At 41.0% G+C, this 17,294-nt stretch overlaps 1 protein-coding gene across 1 annotated transcript in view; it reads right to left on the reverse strand.

Moving 5' to 3' along the window:
• The window catches only part of ADAMTS12 (ADAM metallopeptidase with thrombospondin type 1 motif 12), a 290,804-nt gene that overhangs the window by 174,198 nt on the left and 99,312 nt on the right, over window positions 1–17,294 (reverse strand). The window contains exon 3 of the mRNA XM_032415429.1: window positions 5,586–5,736. Within this exon, the coding sequence (XP_032271320.1) occupies window positions 5,586–5,736 (151 nt within the window). The remainder of the gene's footprint in view (window positions 1–5,585; window positions 5,737–17,294) is intronic.

Here is a 17,294-nt window from a genome sequence, read left to right on the forward strand (position 1 = left end):
ACTAGTTCAGAATGGCAAATGCTATGTTTGGAGTGATAAGCTCCAAATAGATAGTTATGGTATGTTTGGAAAGTGGGAGCCTATGGCCCTGAAATGATGATGGAACAAGGCAAAGAACTGTCAAGTAGTAAGGAAATGCATGGCAGGGAGGACGTGGTGAGGTCTGGCTACTGAGGAAAGGCTTCTGGATCAGGGAGTATCTCAGGGCTACAGAGCTACTCCAGCCCTGAGCCAACTGGTGCTTTGAGTTCCTGTCGTCTTGGTCTTAGATTTTACTACACAAACAAAAGAAACTGGGTTACCAATTCCTCTTTCCATACATTTACCTATTATGTATTTCCCCAAATTCTCCCCAATAGTCCTCTCATCCCGCTCATTGGTAAAAGCTTGAAGCGCCTTACCAATCTTCCCACCAGTTCTGAAAGCAGATAATCAAAAGCAATATGCCACTCACTAAAAGAAAAAAGTACAGAACAGCAATTAAAATGTTAACTACCTCACAGCAAAGTCAGGTATGGATCACAGTGGGGTGACTATAATCATAAGGCGATCAGGCAAATCAGAAATTTCAAGACAAGTCTCAGGCAGGTTGTACTCAGAAAATTTGCTGTTAGCCAAAACAAACAACTTGTGTGCTTTAGAACCAGTACGGAGTACGGCAGTGATTCAGAATCAACTAACTGGATTTCCATAAAATCCGAACAAGCCCCCTGCACATACTACATGGATTAGTGATCTGATATGCTAGTTATTCTAATGAGCTATTGTTAATGTTATAACATTTGTAACATTTGTTAGTATTTAGTAATGTCTGTGCATGCCATTTAAAAGGCAACTCAAAAATTTCCAAATGACTTCAATAAGAAATCTACTCAAGACTGATTTCTCGCAATATGGTAGACTAGACACTCTGAAAAACTCTCCCAGTATTAAGCCCCTGATAAGCATTGAAAAAGGGAAGAAATCTTCAGAGGCCAAAAATAGAAAAAAAGAAAAACAAATACAAGTAAGCAGAAATGCAGAGAGAAGAGCAAAAGATGGACTGTGATGATCTTTTCTCTGTGTCACTTTGGCTAGCCTGCTGTCCCCAGTATTCCATCAAACACTAATCTGGGTGTTGCTGTAAAAGGTGTCTCGCAGAAGTAAATTCAAGTCCTTCCATCCGTTGACTTTAGTAAAGCCAAAGTAAAGAGAATATTCTTGATAATCTGTCAACCTGATTTAATCAGCTCAAAGACCTTAAGAGTAGGGCTGAGACTTTCTAGATGAAATTCTGCCTTGGTCAGCTGCTTCAGCCTAGGCCTGACACCTGCAGCCTGCCTTTCCTGATGGTCTGTCCCTGGATTTGGGATTTGCCTAGCCAGCCTCCACTACTGTGGTAACCAATTTCTTGCAGTAAATCTCCTTATATATATGTCCTACTGGTTCTGCTTTTCTGGCTGAACTCCGATTGATACGCACAGCTAGCTGCGGAACTGGGGTATCTGCTGCTCGCTACTTTTGCTCTGGAGGAGAAAAAAAAGACAAGTTTAAAAGTCAGATCAGAGACTAAGTGAAAAAGTGAACCAGAAAACGAAGAAACAAGTAAGCAAACCCAAAGTTGGTTCTCTGGGCTTCCACTCTGGGTACAGGGGATAAAACTATTTGTGGAGAATCTATAGCCACAAGCCATAGATTTAGGACCCAACTCCATAACAAATATGTTTAAGTTCAACATTAAGCGTAGAGCGATACCACTTCATATCCACTAGACCGACCAAATTTAAAAGTGAGAATAGCAAGTATTGGATGGAATATGGAACAATGGGAATTCTCACTCACCACAATTGAACATCAACTTTGGAAAATAAGTTTGCATCATCCAGTAAAGCCAGATGTATATACCTATGAGAAACTCATTCCACCACTTGGTATATGTCTTTGATAACACTATGGACTTGAATCCTAAGAAACATGTTCAAGAACAGTCTTTACAACATAATATATAATAGCTCCAAACTGGAAGCAGTTCAGATCTACTCACAGGAGACTGGATCAAGTGGAAGATTCACATAATGGAATATAGCACAGCAGGGAAAATGAATGAATTACAGCTACACGTCCTGGTGCAAACATAATGCAGTGACAAAAAACCCGATACATGCCTTAAGATTCCATCTGCCTTCATGGTCTTACCATATACTATAAAGATAAACCCTGGACCAGATCCCTACTTACCCATGTCCTATATCCAGGCTGTCAACTCTAAAGACCAAGAATCATATCTTACTCACATATGAACCCACAGAACCTAGGAGAGCACCAGCCATAAAGAATATACCCAATAGATATTTGTTGAATGAATAAATTTTGAACACAAAAATGCATGCCAGGAACCAGACCCCATGTTCCCAGCCTAGAGTCCTAATGCATGAAATTCCAAACTCTGATCTTACCTGCCTGGACCCCTTTCTACCATAGATGACCCCGCAGCTGTTAGCATCTGATCTGACGAGTGTGAACTCCCTTCCCCAGCTTCCTGAAACCATAGTTTCCCTGGACACTTCCATCTAATAGCCACTATATCCTCGACAAAAAAAAACTTCAGCTAAAGGAAATTGTCATTGTCAATAAAATGAACTTCTGAAGAGTTTAATAAAATGAACTTTTGGACCATACTGATAAGGGACCCACTGTGAAACTCCTGGACACCTTTCTACGTGGGAGATCAAGATAAGTAAAGGGACACATTTTAGAGGAAAGTAATTGACACATTTTCCTTCCTGAATGACTACAGCACTTTTAAAGTACATCTTTTTTCAATACCAAAGGGGTTCCTGCTTTAAACATGACAAACACAGAACATTTTACACAAGTAGAGGGGATCTTTCTTGATATAATCACAGTAATTCAACTTCGAAACACCAACTGACCTAAGTATAAAGTGTACGGTAATGTTGGCTAATGACAGGGCTGCTGTCAGTTAATTCCATCATCTCTGCAGGGTAACGTGGTATAAGAACAGCGCAATTACCTTGTTTAGCAAGACCAAGTCCGTTTCAATACACGAAGATTTATAAAATTCAAATGTCACGTATATTTTAAGAATATTCGCAAGCATATTAGATTATCCTTAAATCTCTAGCTATCATTTAGACATTAAATCATGCTTGGTATAGAGATGGTCACAAACAAGTGACATTTTCTCAACTTCTAGAAAATCCACATTACTTTTTTCTTTCTATCAGTGTTATGTAGACGAGAGACTAGTATACCCTAGTCTCATCTATTTGGCTATGAACTACTCTTCGTTTCATTCTAGTGATTTACTAAACTTCTACTTTGCACCTTACACTATGTTATATACTGTTTGGGAAGGGAATTCCTACTTTAATGGTGCTTTCAAGACAGTTGATAAAACAAGATTTATATATTCAAAGAAGACATAAAGAATAACCATGAGGGAGTATAAAGCCCTAGGTATAACAGAACCTTGACTTCTAAGCTTGGCTATATTCTGAACACCTACCACCTTGATGGTTTTAAAAGTTCACTCCCTTCTCTGAGTCACACTTGCTTCTTTGGTGAAAAAAATGGGCCGCATTAGGCGCTCTTAAAGGTCCTTCCAACAGACCTAATCTATTCAATTCTGATATTGTGAGGTTTTAAGCAAGTTTAAGAGAGTATCTTTTAGAAGATACATGTGGAGAAATTCACAATGCAAAGATTGTTCCAAATGGGATTAATCAGAGAAGTTTCCAAAGTAATGGTAAGTCTTAGGGTTGGTGGAGAATGAGTAAGGAAATGGTATGACAAGCACTAAGGCTGAGGTATGGTGTGTGACCTAACGGGGACATGACATTTGTAAACCTCACTCCTTTCCTATCCATCCCTTTTGCCTTTATGACGAAGTACGTGCCATTCTCAGTTCATTATTAATCAAGTCTATTCAACAGAGAAGGTGTTCAAGGTGGGTGCGTGAGGAATAGCCTAACTCATTTCACAGCACAACTGTGGCCCTGGCCAAGTTCACTCACTGCCCTAGTAACTTTCTTTCTCTGCCATGTTGATAACCCAGTGATCTCAAAAAGAGTGAATCACACATACAAAGTGTTATCCCATCATCCAATGTGTAATAGGAATTGGGAAATTCTTCAAGTGATTAGATCAGAGTCCTAAAATTTCACATAGAGACTAAGTTATCTGAATTGGTAACTTAATCAATCAGACCATCCAGAAGAAGAATCTCTTCCCTTCTCTTAGCTCTTGGCAGGAGATTTAGATGGTCCGTTATCTAATTTAGGACAAAGTTGGAATAGCTTCCTAAAGTTAAGGAATGTAAGCAGCTGTCCATTCTTGTGTACAGGAAAAATTATAGACTCAAAATGTCTTCTTGTTTACATACTCTGCTAAGATTACAAAAGAAATTCCCAGGAAAGTTACCATCTATCCCAGGGTCCAGGTGAAGTCTATAGAGAAAGTACTTGTCCCCTTGCCCTCTTCTTCTCCTGCTTGCAAAGTTCTGAGTCCTCCCAAACCTTTATTAGAATCCGCCTGCCCTAATTCTTTCACTCTCTATTTTCCCACTGAGGTCCATGGTTCCCAAATCCTTAAGACATATAAATAATATTATGGATTCCTTTTGTTAACTGTCCCCCTGGCCCATTATTTTTTTCTCTGAAGAAGGAAGAAACTATACAATATTTAAGAAAATGTCCCAATTTCCAGTGGCCCTTTATGCATAGATTATATCTCCTACAAGTCAAGAGAGAATGTGGGAATTACAAGGAAACAACTTGGGTGAGTTCACTCTGAAAACTATCTGAAACTGTTTTGTACAAGGCAGAGAGGACCAGTTCAGATCACTCTCGAGCGGAGGGTCAGGGAACATACGTCAGTGAACTGCAAACCAAAGGCAGCCAAAAGAAGCTTAGCTGAATTCATCATCTGATAATGTGTTGACATTTCTTTCAGTTTCTCTTCACACATCATTATCAGCATCATCACACATTGAAATCTGCCTTCCATACGCAGATACGACAAACAGTTTGGTAACATCCACACTAAAGTATTGTAACTTTGCTAGTACTAAAACTCATTGTCTTTAATTTAAACGATCATCCTCTAGGGGATTCAAAAGTTTAAAAACAAACAAACAATTCATCATTATGAATATCATGTGAATATCATCAATTAATATGGCAAGGATGTGCCAAGGAAGTGAAATTATTCCTACAAGGGCACATACTTTGTGGCAAGAAAGGGGGAGGCGATAACAGATTTGAAAGAACAGGTCACGTTGTAGGGCACCTGAGTGGCTCAGATGGTTAAGAGTCTGCCTTCGGCTCGGGTCATGATCCCAGGGTCCTGGAATCGAGCCCCACGTCAGGGTCCCTGCTCAGTGGGGAGCCTGCTTCTCCCTCGCCCACCCCCCCCACCCCCCCACCCCGCCCCGCCGCTTGTGTTCCCTCTCTGTGTGTCTCTCTGTCAAATAAATAAATAAAATCTTAAAAAAAGAAGAAAAAAAGAACAGGTCATGTTGTAATAGAACAATAATGGAACAAAACAGACTCCTCAATGCGGTGAAGAGATTTAAGTCACAATACCCTTTAATCCGCAGGCTTGTTCCTCCTGCTCTGGAGCTCTCTGCCTTGGCTTCCTGTAAATGATGTGTGGGTGGTACTCTCCCTCAGCCACGGGATGCTTTTTGACGGGCTCAATGAAGAAGTCTCCATGTGGTAGATGGAAAAACCCAGTCTGTAAATATACATAATACAAAGGTCTATTTGAATCACTTCTGTATCTATGCAGAGAAAAGTAGTAAAGTGAAAATTACATAGATTGTGATGACCCCTTAAAACCCATAAGACCAGTGCTTTCAGAATCTGCCATCTTATCTCACAGAAAAGCTACACATAAATAAGTTAATGAGATGTCTTTATAGTCATAGTTATTCAATGTTTTTAAATCATGGATCCCTTTGAGATTCCAATGAAAAAAGTGTACCTATACCCATGTATCCAAAATGTGGCATGCAATGTTGCAGGTTCATTCCCCTGTCCCTAAAACCCATTGCTGGGTATCTATGAATCTTATATTAAGAACCAATGTTTCCCAGTTGCCCTATTATGGAGCTGGTACCCATACGCCATATTCCATTGACAATTTTTTGGAACATTTACTTGTATGGGGGTCGTCCAGCTACACGTTCACACAGCTGCCTGAAGTGTTTTTGCCACAGTGCTCTCATGGAAACAAAAAAATCTGAGACTGAGTTTCCAGGAGTCCACAGTGCAAAGTCCTCCCCGTCAGTTTCCAGGGGAGGGGGGCACTCTCATGCACAGATATGGGAATCAGTGATATGCTGGAAAAAGCTCTTCGATGAATCACTCTTTCTGGAGGTCAGGTCTAAAAGGAAAATTTCTAGTGCCAATTTGAGATGTTTAGAAAACTCCTTTGCCAACGATCTCCTAGGATGGACTTAAGGCTCAGGATCTGAATTTTATATTAATGAAAAAAAGAACTTGCCTAGAAGACCTGCCTAAGGCATCACACTGAGGTGATTGGGAGCTCAGGCTCTGGAATTAAACTGGCTTCAATCCCAGCTCCTTCACTTAGGAGCATTGTGACCTTGGGCAAATGACTTGCTCAGTTTCAGCTTTCTCAAGTGAAAAATGGGGATAATCAAGGCTTGTTATGAAAACCAAATGAGTTAATATATGCAAAGCTCTTAGAAAAGGGCCTGGCTCGTAGTCTTAACTATCATTAGTCTCTTTCCAGACTTTATGTCATTTCATTGTATTAGGGTCAATATAGCCGTTCAGTGAATAATACGTTCGCAAAAGTAAACCTGGAAACACTGGGAGCTTAAGGAAACTGTGAAGGCTTCCAAGTTCAAGCCCCCTCACCATACCTCAGCAAGCCAGGGCTGCCCTGCTCTGCGGATGAGCCTGAAGACTGAGCAGCCCCCACACTTAAAAGGCAAGAGGGGCTCCATGAAAGGAGGCTGCTCTCTACGGACAATCCCTGACTTGGATGTCTTTCCAAAATGTTTGCTTCATTGGATCAGTAACATAACCAGATCTTAACATAAATCTCATAATTGGCTTCCTGTTTTGATTACTGACTTTGAAATATCTTTAATAACAAGAGGAACAGAAAAAAAAAGGCACACTTTACTGGCGGTCATAAGAACAGCTATGTGACTTTGAGGAGGTTACCCAACCTGCAAAAAAAAAAAAAAAAAAAAATGCCTACTACTTCACAGGGCTGTTCGAGGGATCAAATGAGCTAAGGCTTATAAAAGTGCCATGCAAAGTACTCTACAGATGCAAGGTGGTTGTGTTTTCCCTGAGGAATCCCATGGGACATAAAGAACTGACAAGATCCAGATTGTAATAAAATAGCTGCAAACAGACTTGCACAGTGTTGAGATTTGGTTCCATTTCTACTCTGAGACAAAGAGCAGGGACATGAGGAGAAGTAAGCCTGTTGCTGATAAAGCTCATTTGTTCCACAGAAACAAGGAGGACTCAAAGACTCCTCAGGGAAGGCTGGTGCGGGGTCCTTTTGTGCAACTGCTATCAACCCAATATGGATGGCCCTGAAGAAAAAACAAGAAGGAGTCATTGGTATTTCTTTAACCTCAAATTTTGGACCCAGGTGGTACAGAAGAAACAGATGCGGCTCCGGCTGAGAACATAATAACTATTTATAAGCAACATGAATGAGAATGCCTGAAAGCCAAACAAGCATTTTCCTAAAGGCTTACTTGCATCTGCATTCTTCCACGAGGCCAGCCTTGCACCCGGAAATTACCTACTCAGTCTAAATATTTCTCTGAAGCTGGATGGTGACACCTAGGAGAGCTGGCTGACCCACCAGCTGGAGGGAAACAGGACACCTGCTCACATGCACGGACCCCTTGTGTGGGTCACACAGAAGGGGAGGGGATGAAGAGGCAGCCACTGGTTTGGAGGAGAGTGAGGGAAGAAGATTCCCAGCAGAGCTCCTTCTCCACCAACATATAAACACGGAGCTTTAGACGAGTATCCAGGTGGCCACGGGTTATTGGTCTCTTCTCACCTAACCAGAGCCAGGTCACACTGGAAGAACTCGCTGCCTATGGTTTGCTTTCCAAACGAAGGACAGGCTCTATGCTTTCCTGAAGCGAACCGCCCAAGAGAATCACCTTCTCCTATTACCAGTTCTGGAAGAGGCACTCTTCATTCCAATCTTCTCTAGAACAGACTTGCACAGTGTTGACTGTGCAAGTCTGTTCTAGACCTGCTGACCTTTCTGAGATCTCTGAAGAAGAATAGGGAATGGACTTGAAAAAAAAGTATCCAATTCACTGGGGGCTTGTACTCTGTTCCCAGAAGAACCAGGGCAGAATGAACCCCAGACAGAAGCTCAAGGAGGACAAATCTGCCCTTTCTCTCCATTGTCACCTACTCTTCCCCCTCAGTCTCCAGTAGTCTCAGCACACTGCTGACTCCCTTTTGGAAAGAAACTCATGTCCTTGTTTTAACTAAGTTATAAATATCTGTGAATGCTTCCTGAGGCTATCTTCTAAGAATTGTTTTAAATAAACTTTATTTTGAAGATTTATAAACATACAAAAGGATATACAAATCATAACTGTGAAGTCCCATAAATCTTCTATTGATGGAACACCTAAATGGAGAAACAGAACATTCCCAGCAGAAACTCCCTATTCCCCTCCCAGTCAATACCATCCCCCCCACAGAGGTAAGCATTATTTTGATTTCTAACACTAATATATTAACTTGAAGTCCATCTTTAATTTTTTACAGGAAGCATTATTTGATACAAAAGAAAAAAAAATGTCTACTAGTTAATTTCAAGTGTTAGGGACAGACCAGTGGAAAAGATTTTAAGGCAGGTGGATTTCTTAAAGTCCATTAAATCAGACTCTTCAGATTGCTTTATACTCTTGAGGCAAGCCCAACCGGTGGGCATGAGACGAAGGGCTGAGCCACCTTGGTGCGAGGCAGTAGCATTGAACCTCTACTGCTCTCTGCTAAGGAAAGGGGGAGAAGGACTTTCACAGACTCTTCAGAACCAACTTATTTTCCCCAGTCTCAGATTGAGAATAGTTGCCTACAACCTCTTCTCCCTCTCCCATCAAAGTGTTAGTCATCTTGATGTAACTGACATTATACTTCCGTGAGTGCGATGATTTAGGGCCCAGTGGGAAACTGGCAGTGTCTAACAAGGAATTTGTGAATAGAGTGTTCTAGAATCACACAACCTAGAGACCCTGAAGAGTCACCTAACCTATGCTGGCAGCCTCCTAGGTAAAACCTAGCAGACTGAAGGCTAACAACAATGGTCTTATAAAAGACATAGGAAAGAATTACCAAATAGTTCTGACACTCCGGGTCCTGGGCTGCACAGCTCAAGGGGTGCTGTTCACATAAGAAAAAGCTGTGAATTGTACCCCCTGGAGCTGTAAAATGGAACAGTGCTGCCAAAACTGAGCAACCTGTCCTGGAAAGAAATTCCTTTTCATTTGAAAATTTCAGAAGTTACCAGATCAACTTTTTCTTCCCATGGGGACGAAGACAACATGAGCAACATATTGGTTTGGGATAAAGAGACACCCAAGATACTCATCACAGTACATGAATCACTGGAAAAGATACCACCTGTTGCCCATTATAATACACAGGAAAGAGGATAAAGATGCACCCCCACAATCATCCTTATTGATTATCAATCTGTATCTGTCACTTGGCCAGCCCTGTGCTAAAAACTCTAAGACGGGTATATAAACCTCAAGGTTTATAATGCAGCCAGAAGACAAGACTTGATATACAGCACCCCTGAGAAAGGTGTGTATTTGGGGGGGTGGAGGGTCCCTCCCTAGGTGCTACAGATTCCAGTGCTATGGTTCAGGGAAGATGAAGACCAGTGAGAGTGAGTGCTTTTAGAGGGCAAACACAGAAGACTGCACTTCTATAGTCTCCAAACACGTGGCACAGCCCGAAAGCCATGACAGCCTCCCAGAATCACTAACTTCTTTTGTTGCTGGTCTGTAGCAGGCAGAGCATTTTATCATTTAATATGTAACCAGGACCCTAAACCAGGACTAGAAGTTAAGAGATGACAGAAGCCTCAGAATATAGATGTAAGACCACTGGGAAGATTCCCCCAGGAGTACCTCACCCTCTGCTTGACCCCAAGAGCTCCCTGACTGGCCCGCATGGAGCCAATGAGGGGAGCGACTGGTAATGTCATAGATTCATGAAGATTTTCCATATTATTCTTAGTGATACTAATTCATGTGGTGTGAGGAGATAAAGCTCAAGCCAGGAAGACATTCTCTGGTGCATCCACTTGGTAGTTACCATATGTAGGGCAGATACTATAACAATACAGATCTGGTCCCTACCTCTTAGAACAGTGCTGCCCAAAGAACTTCCTGTGATGATGGAGATGTTTTATATCTGCACCATCCAATTTGATAGCGACGAGCCACATGTTGTTACTGAGCATTTGAGACGTGGCTAATATAACAACAGAACCGAAGTTTAATTTCATTTAACCTTACTTTTTAAAATTTTTCATGTTGAGTATAGTTGAGAGGTGTACAACATAGTGAGTCTACAAGTCTATACATTATGCTATACTTACTACAAGTATAGTCACCCTCTGTCACCATACAAGGCTATTACAATATCACCGACTATATTCCCTATGCTGTGCCTTTTATTCCCTTGACTTATTCATTTCATAACTGGAAGCATATATCTCCCACTCCCCTTCACCCATTTTTCCCATCCCCCTAGCCCCCATCCCCTCTGGCAATCACCAGTTCTGTCCTCTGTATTCAAAGGTCTCATTCTGCTTTTTGTTTGTTTTATTGTTTTATTCATTTGTTTTGTTTTCAGTTTCCACATATGAGTGAAATCATATGGTATTTCTCTTTGTCAGCCTTATTTCACTTAGCATCATATCCTCTAGGTCCAACCATGTTGTCGCAAATGGCAAGATCGCATCCTCTTTTATAGCTGCATAATATTCTCTCTATATGTGTCTGTGTGTGTGTGTGCATGTGTGTGTGTGTGTGTACACACGTCTTCTTTATCCATTCATCTATCAATAGACATTTAGGTTGCTTGCATATCTTGGCTACTGTGAATAATGCTGTAATAAACAGAGGAGTGTGTGTATATTTTTGAATTAGTGTTTTCATTTTCTTTGGGTAAATACCCAATAGTAGAATTACTGAATCGTAGAGCAAAGCTGGAGGTAACACAATTCCAGATTTCAAGATATATTACAAAGATGTATTAACCAAAACAGCATGGTACCAGAACAAAAACATACACCCAAATCAATGGAATAAAATAGAAAACCCAGAAATAAACTCTTGCTTATATGGTCAATTAATCTATGACAAAGGAGGCAAGAATATACAATGGGGAGAGAGAGTTTCTTCAACAAATGGTGCTGGGAAAACTGGACCACTTTCTAATACCACACACAAAAATAAACTCAAAATGGATTAATGGCCTAAATGTGATACCTGAAACCATAAAAATCCTAGAAGAGAACACAAGCAGTAATTTCTTTGACATCAGCTACAGCAACATTTTTCTAGCTATGTCTCCTCAGACAAGGAAAACAAAAGGAAAAGGAAACTATTGGGACTACATCAATATAAAAAGCTTCTGCACAGTGAAGGAAACCATCAACAAAACAAAAAGACAACCTACTGAATAAGAGAAAATATTTTCAAATGATACATCCAATAAGGGTTTATATCCAAAATATATAAAGAACATTTATGGTTCAATGCCAAAAAAATACGATTAAAAATAGGGAGAGGACCTGAATACACATTTTTCCAAAGACATACAGACGGCCAACAGACACATGGAAAGATGCCCAACATGACTCATCATCAGGGAAATGCAAATCAAAACCACAATGAGATATTACCTTAAACCTGTCAGAATGGCTACCATCAAAAAGATAAGAAATAACAAGTGTTGGCGAGGACGTGGAGAAAAAGGAAACCTTGTGCGCCGTTGGTGGGAATGCCAACTGGTGCAGTCACTCTGGAAAACAATACGGAGGTTCCTCAAAAAATTAAAAATAGAAATGCCATATGATCCAATTTCATTTAACTTCAATTATTATCTTGAATTAAAACAGCCACAGGTGGTTAATAGGTACATCGGACTGCATATTTCTAGAGACTGGCTGATGACTGAAGGAGATCCATAGCATAGGCATCATACAGTGATGAGTGCTATAACCAAGGCAAATCTGAAGACCTGCCTTAAAAGAAAAACAAACTGCAAAAATGTGACATTTCATTGTAACAGTTTGTTTTTTAAGATCAAGTCAATCAGGGGGCGCCTCGGTGGCTAAGTTGGTTAAGCATCTGCCTTTGGCTCAGGTCGTGATTCCAGAGTCCTGGGATCGAGTCCCACATCGGGCTCCCTGCTAAGCAGGGAGCCTGCTTCTTCCTCTGCCTGCCGCTCCCCCTGCTTGTGCTCTCTCTCTCTGTTAAATAAATAAATAAAATCTTTAAAAAAAAAAAAAGATGAAGTCAATCAGGAGCCAACTTGGAAACACCAAGGTACTGACACAGACTTCAGAGCAATTAGAGAAATAAGTAGCTATAAACAATCCAACACTTGCCAAAATTAAAATGAACCATTTGGCAGGACAAGGGCTGTGTGAGGGGGCTGCCATTGTCCTGAGACCAGAATGGAAGGGGTGTGGATGTCCCAGCAGGAGCCTGGGACAGGACTCATGATCATATAGAATTGGAAGCCAGGTTCTACTTCTAGAAAGAGTTGTCCCACTAAGAGCCCTGAAATATCAACCTACATGTCCTCATACTTCTCCCATGCTCTTCAGAGAAGCCTACCACAACCCTAACATACACAAGACCACATCCCACTCACTGGCTGGCAGTTCAGAGTCTAAATAGTAGAAAAAACAAATCTCTTCATTAAAAAAACTGATGGAGTGGATTCCAAAAAATATATAAGATCAAAAAGTTATGATAGGGTCTATTAAGAAATAGCTTGAGCTGTGTGATCTTGGTCAAATTAGTCAATACAATGAGTCCCAGTTTTCTCATCTGTAAAATGGGGCATCATCTATCTTAATTTGCAGGGTTGTAAATATCAGAGACATTGTATGTAAAATGCCTAGCGGAAGGATTTACCGCATTTATTGGCACTCAATAAACGCATAGAAGCTCATGTGGTCAGAGCATCATCCACAGTACAATACACACAACAATACAAAGTGGTGATGAAAGCAAGTCTCTCAAGTCCATCTGCTCAGCTCATCTCTTAGCTACAAGTAACTTAACTTCTCTGGGCCCCAATTTCCTCATTTGAAAAATACGAATAGTGATAGTAACTTGCTAACTAACTTATTAAAAGTTGTCATGTGTATTAAATGAGTCAGTGTAAAGCACTTGGATGAATGTTAGCACATAATAAGTGCCCTATAAGTGTTAGCTATTAGCTATTGTGATAGTCTAAGGAAACATTTCCCCCAGATGCTTGGTGTGATGGTGAATTTTATGTGCCACCTCAACTGGCCATGGAATGCTCTGATTAAATATGACTTCTGCATGTATGTGAAGGTTTTTCCATATGACATTAGCATTTGAATTCAGTGGGACTCGGTAAAGGAGAACGCCCTCCCTAGTGTGGACATCACCCAACCCCTTGAGAGTCAGATCTTCTGGGATTTATACACAGACTGGGATTTATACACCATCAGCTCCCCTGCTTCTCAGGGCTTCAGACTCAGATTTAATTATTCCATGGTTTGCTTGGTTCCCCAGCTTGCAGATGGCAGATCGTGGGAGTCATCTTCCATAAACGTGCTAGCCAATTATTGACAATAAACCTCCTGTATGTACGTATATACTACACTAACCAGGGAGAATCAGTGGTGACCTGGCATACACTGAGTTGTCTGAAAAAATCTGAGAGGAGACAGAATTAATAGATTTCTCTTTCTTCCTTTAATAGTCTGAGAGCTCGAAGTAACAGTGGAGGCCTTCTAATCAAACCTCCAAAACATCACAGGCATCTCCTCAGGCTGGAGGGCCGATTTTCTGGGCTTCTCTCGGGCAGAATCGAGCTTCACTCCCAAGTTGGGATTTCTTCAAATGAAGGAAGGCTGAAATCTTCAATAAACTTAATTTCACGTCACTAGGTCAACCATGGATGCCTAGTCTTGGCCTCCTTTTCCCCTGAAAACAGAATCTGCAGCAGTTTCTCTGCTTCTAATGGGAAAAACCAGACTTTGGAGACAAGGCTGAGTTACCAGTCAATTCCAGCACTAACAAGCAGTGTAACTTTGCACAAGTAATTCAGTTTCTCTGAGCCTGTTTCCTCATCTGTAAAATGGTGATCACAGCATGTTCTTTGCTGAGGAGCTTTAGTAAGAACTGAATAGGGCAATATATAAACTCACCCAAACAGAGCCTGGCCTTCAGTAAATGTTTCCATCTCTCATGGATTTTCTCAAGGTGATGGTATTTGGACTCTTTTCTGAAATTAAATCATTTCTTCATCTTGCAGCATGGCGAACATAGTTGTTTATTTCTGAAATTACTCAGGTTTTGGCTCCAGAAGAAAACTTTCTACTCACGTAAGGGTAGAAAAGCTGTCTCTCAATTCGTTGTTCTCACTAGATAATACTTGGAACTAAGTGCATTTATTCCATTCTAATTCCCAAGAGCTGTTCACATAGATTCACTGACTGTTGTTCTTATTAGGGAAGAAAGACTAAGTCCCTGACAGAAGAACAGCCACTCAGCCCACTGAAGTGGATCTTTAGAAATAAGAACACAATGACAATACAAAGAGAACAAGGCATCAGATGGTCCACCTAATTCTAATTTTAATGTGCAAAGGAATCATGGAAAGCTTATTAAAAATGCATATGCCCAGGAGTCTTGCCCAGAGATTCTCGTCAGTACATCTAATGTGTACCCAGGAATCTGCATTTTAGCAAGCACTCTGGGGTTTTTGATACAGATAATCCACGTGTCATACTTTGGAAAAATGACACTATCCCATTAGGTGGTGCTTGATTATTTCTATCTTCTTCTACCATCAAACCAGCATAACACTAAAGAATGGAAAGATACTAGCAATGACCCCAATTAGACATTTAGTTCATCTCAACCAAAAGAAGTTTCAGCTATAACAGTTGTTGACTACAGTTTGTGGAGAATGTTCCCCTGAATCTTAGGTTCACAGAGAATGCCCATAACATCTTAAGAGATCAGGGCAATACAAGATGCCAAAAAAAGTTTAAAACATTCTAGGAAGTAGATTCTCTAATAGAGTAAATGTTTTGGATTTGAAATGTGGAATCATTTGATATTAAGAAGACGGGACATCTGAAAGAGCTAGCTTGACACAAATGCTGAAGAACCCCACCAAACCTATTATTCCTGAAAATTAAAAAAGGAATTTCATTACATCTCAAACCATGCATTCCTAGAGAGGCTACCAAAATCAAGGAGCGTCAGCTAAGAGACACTGGAGCAACCAGAAACTCATCAGAACTTCCCTCTCCCACAGTCTTCAGGGACAGGGAGGGAGCCTCCTGGATGACAATGTCTTACAAAATGGTCTTTCCAGTCCTGAGCAAAAGGAGGAATTGTCAGAGACTTAAGGTCATTTCTGACTACTTCTCCTTCTCTCAATAATCATCTATCAGAAAAACTTCATTCCTCAGAATTTCTTTATGGCTTTGCCCTTGTGGGGGAGAAGCTCTATGTAGCAAGCCATGTTTGTCATCACCGGAAAATTGGAAGTCCCACTAAAAAGAAGGGCGAAACTGCCAGCACACTGGAAGCCCAGGAAACATGTTATTAGGAAGAACAATGGGAGAGAACCAGCTTTGCAGAAGTGAAAGCACTTTCTCCCATGGGGAGCAGGATTTAGCCAAGATACAGCACTCTTTTTTCATCATGCCCCAGCAAGTCATCATTCTCAGTCCAAAAACCATCCTCCACTTTAAGGACACAAAGCCCTTCCTGGGCTGTAGAGAACATGGCCCTGGCTCTGCTTCTCCCACCATGATGGGCAACAGTTCCTGGCTGGGAGTCCTCCCACGTGGGCAGGAGAGAACATGGCAGCCAGCCAAGACTGTTGCTGCGGCTGCCAAAGTGATTCTGGCCTGAAACACAGCATTCCAGGGATGGTTAACAGTGGTCTAGGGCCAAAGGTGGATGTCTTCTCTGGTGGCCTGAGGATGGGAGAAGTCAAACCATGAGGAAATTTGATAGATGTTAGCTTCACTAAGTGCCACAGCAGAAAAAGGGTAAGAAAAAAAAAAAAAAAAGAAAAGAAACCAAAAAGGAAAAGGAAAAAGAGGTCTAGTGTGAGATGTTAAAGACATGAATGTGAACACTGGTACTTATAACCTCATTACATCTCTAAAATGAAAAGATAAAAAAAAAAAAGATTTGCCTTCTCAAGGGCTCTTTCCTTAAAGAATAAGTCTATACTCACAGTCTCTCCTTTCTACACTCCCCTGAAGTCACAACTACAGCAGAACAAATGTTAGTGATTTGTAATCCCCCACTGTCCTGTAGGAACAGGTCTGCATAACTAGTATTTTTGGCCAAGAACAAAATCTTCCTCGGCAGAACGGACTTTCCCATCCTTGAAGACAACATTAAAGTGGTAAGGGGAAGAAAAGAGCAGCTCAGAGAGTCCTAAATGACTATGTTTAAGAAAGAAGCAAGAAGTTGAGAGTCCCAGAAATGAGCCAGGTGTAGACAAAGCAGCCCCTGGAGATGGAGAGACCGGAAGGAAAAGGATCCACAGAGGATCCGAGAGATACAACAGCTGGCAGCCAAAGTGAAAGCTTTGCAAAAAGAAAGTGGAGCTTTTTCCTTGAAGCACAATAGGAAATGTACAGTATAAACTCTTTTACCATTTTCACCTGTGAAATCTTCAGTAAAAGAAACATTTTCTCTATTACTTTGATGGGACTAGAAGTGCTGTGTCCTCCTCCAAAGATGGCATGGGAAGAAAAAGAGAGGAGAGTCACTGAAGCAATACATAGAGAGAACCTCTTTTTCTCTTTCAGCAGAAGTGAGAGTGCCTGCTCACAGCAAGTAGGAAGGGCAGTTGGGAAAGTGGTCTGAAATGGAATGGGAGAAGATACCACCATTGTATGGAGCCGGGCTAAAGGCTCAGCTGTCATGGAGCAACTGAAAAGTCAGTCATAGGAAATGACAAATTAAGCAAATGCAGGAGAGGTTGTGGTCAGAAAAGGGAATA

This window comes from Phoca vitulina, unplaced genomic scaffold, assembly GCF_004348235.1.
Source record: "Phoca vitulina isolate PV1807 unplaced genomic scaffold, GSC_HSeal_1.0 scaffold17, whole genome shotgun sequence".
NCBI lineage: Eukaryota > Metazoa > Chordata > Mammalia > Carnivora > Phocidae > Phoca > Phoca vitulina.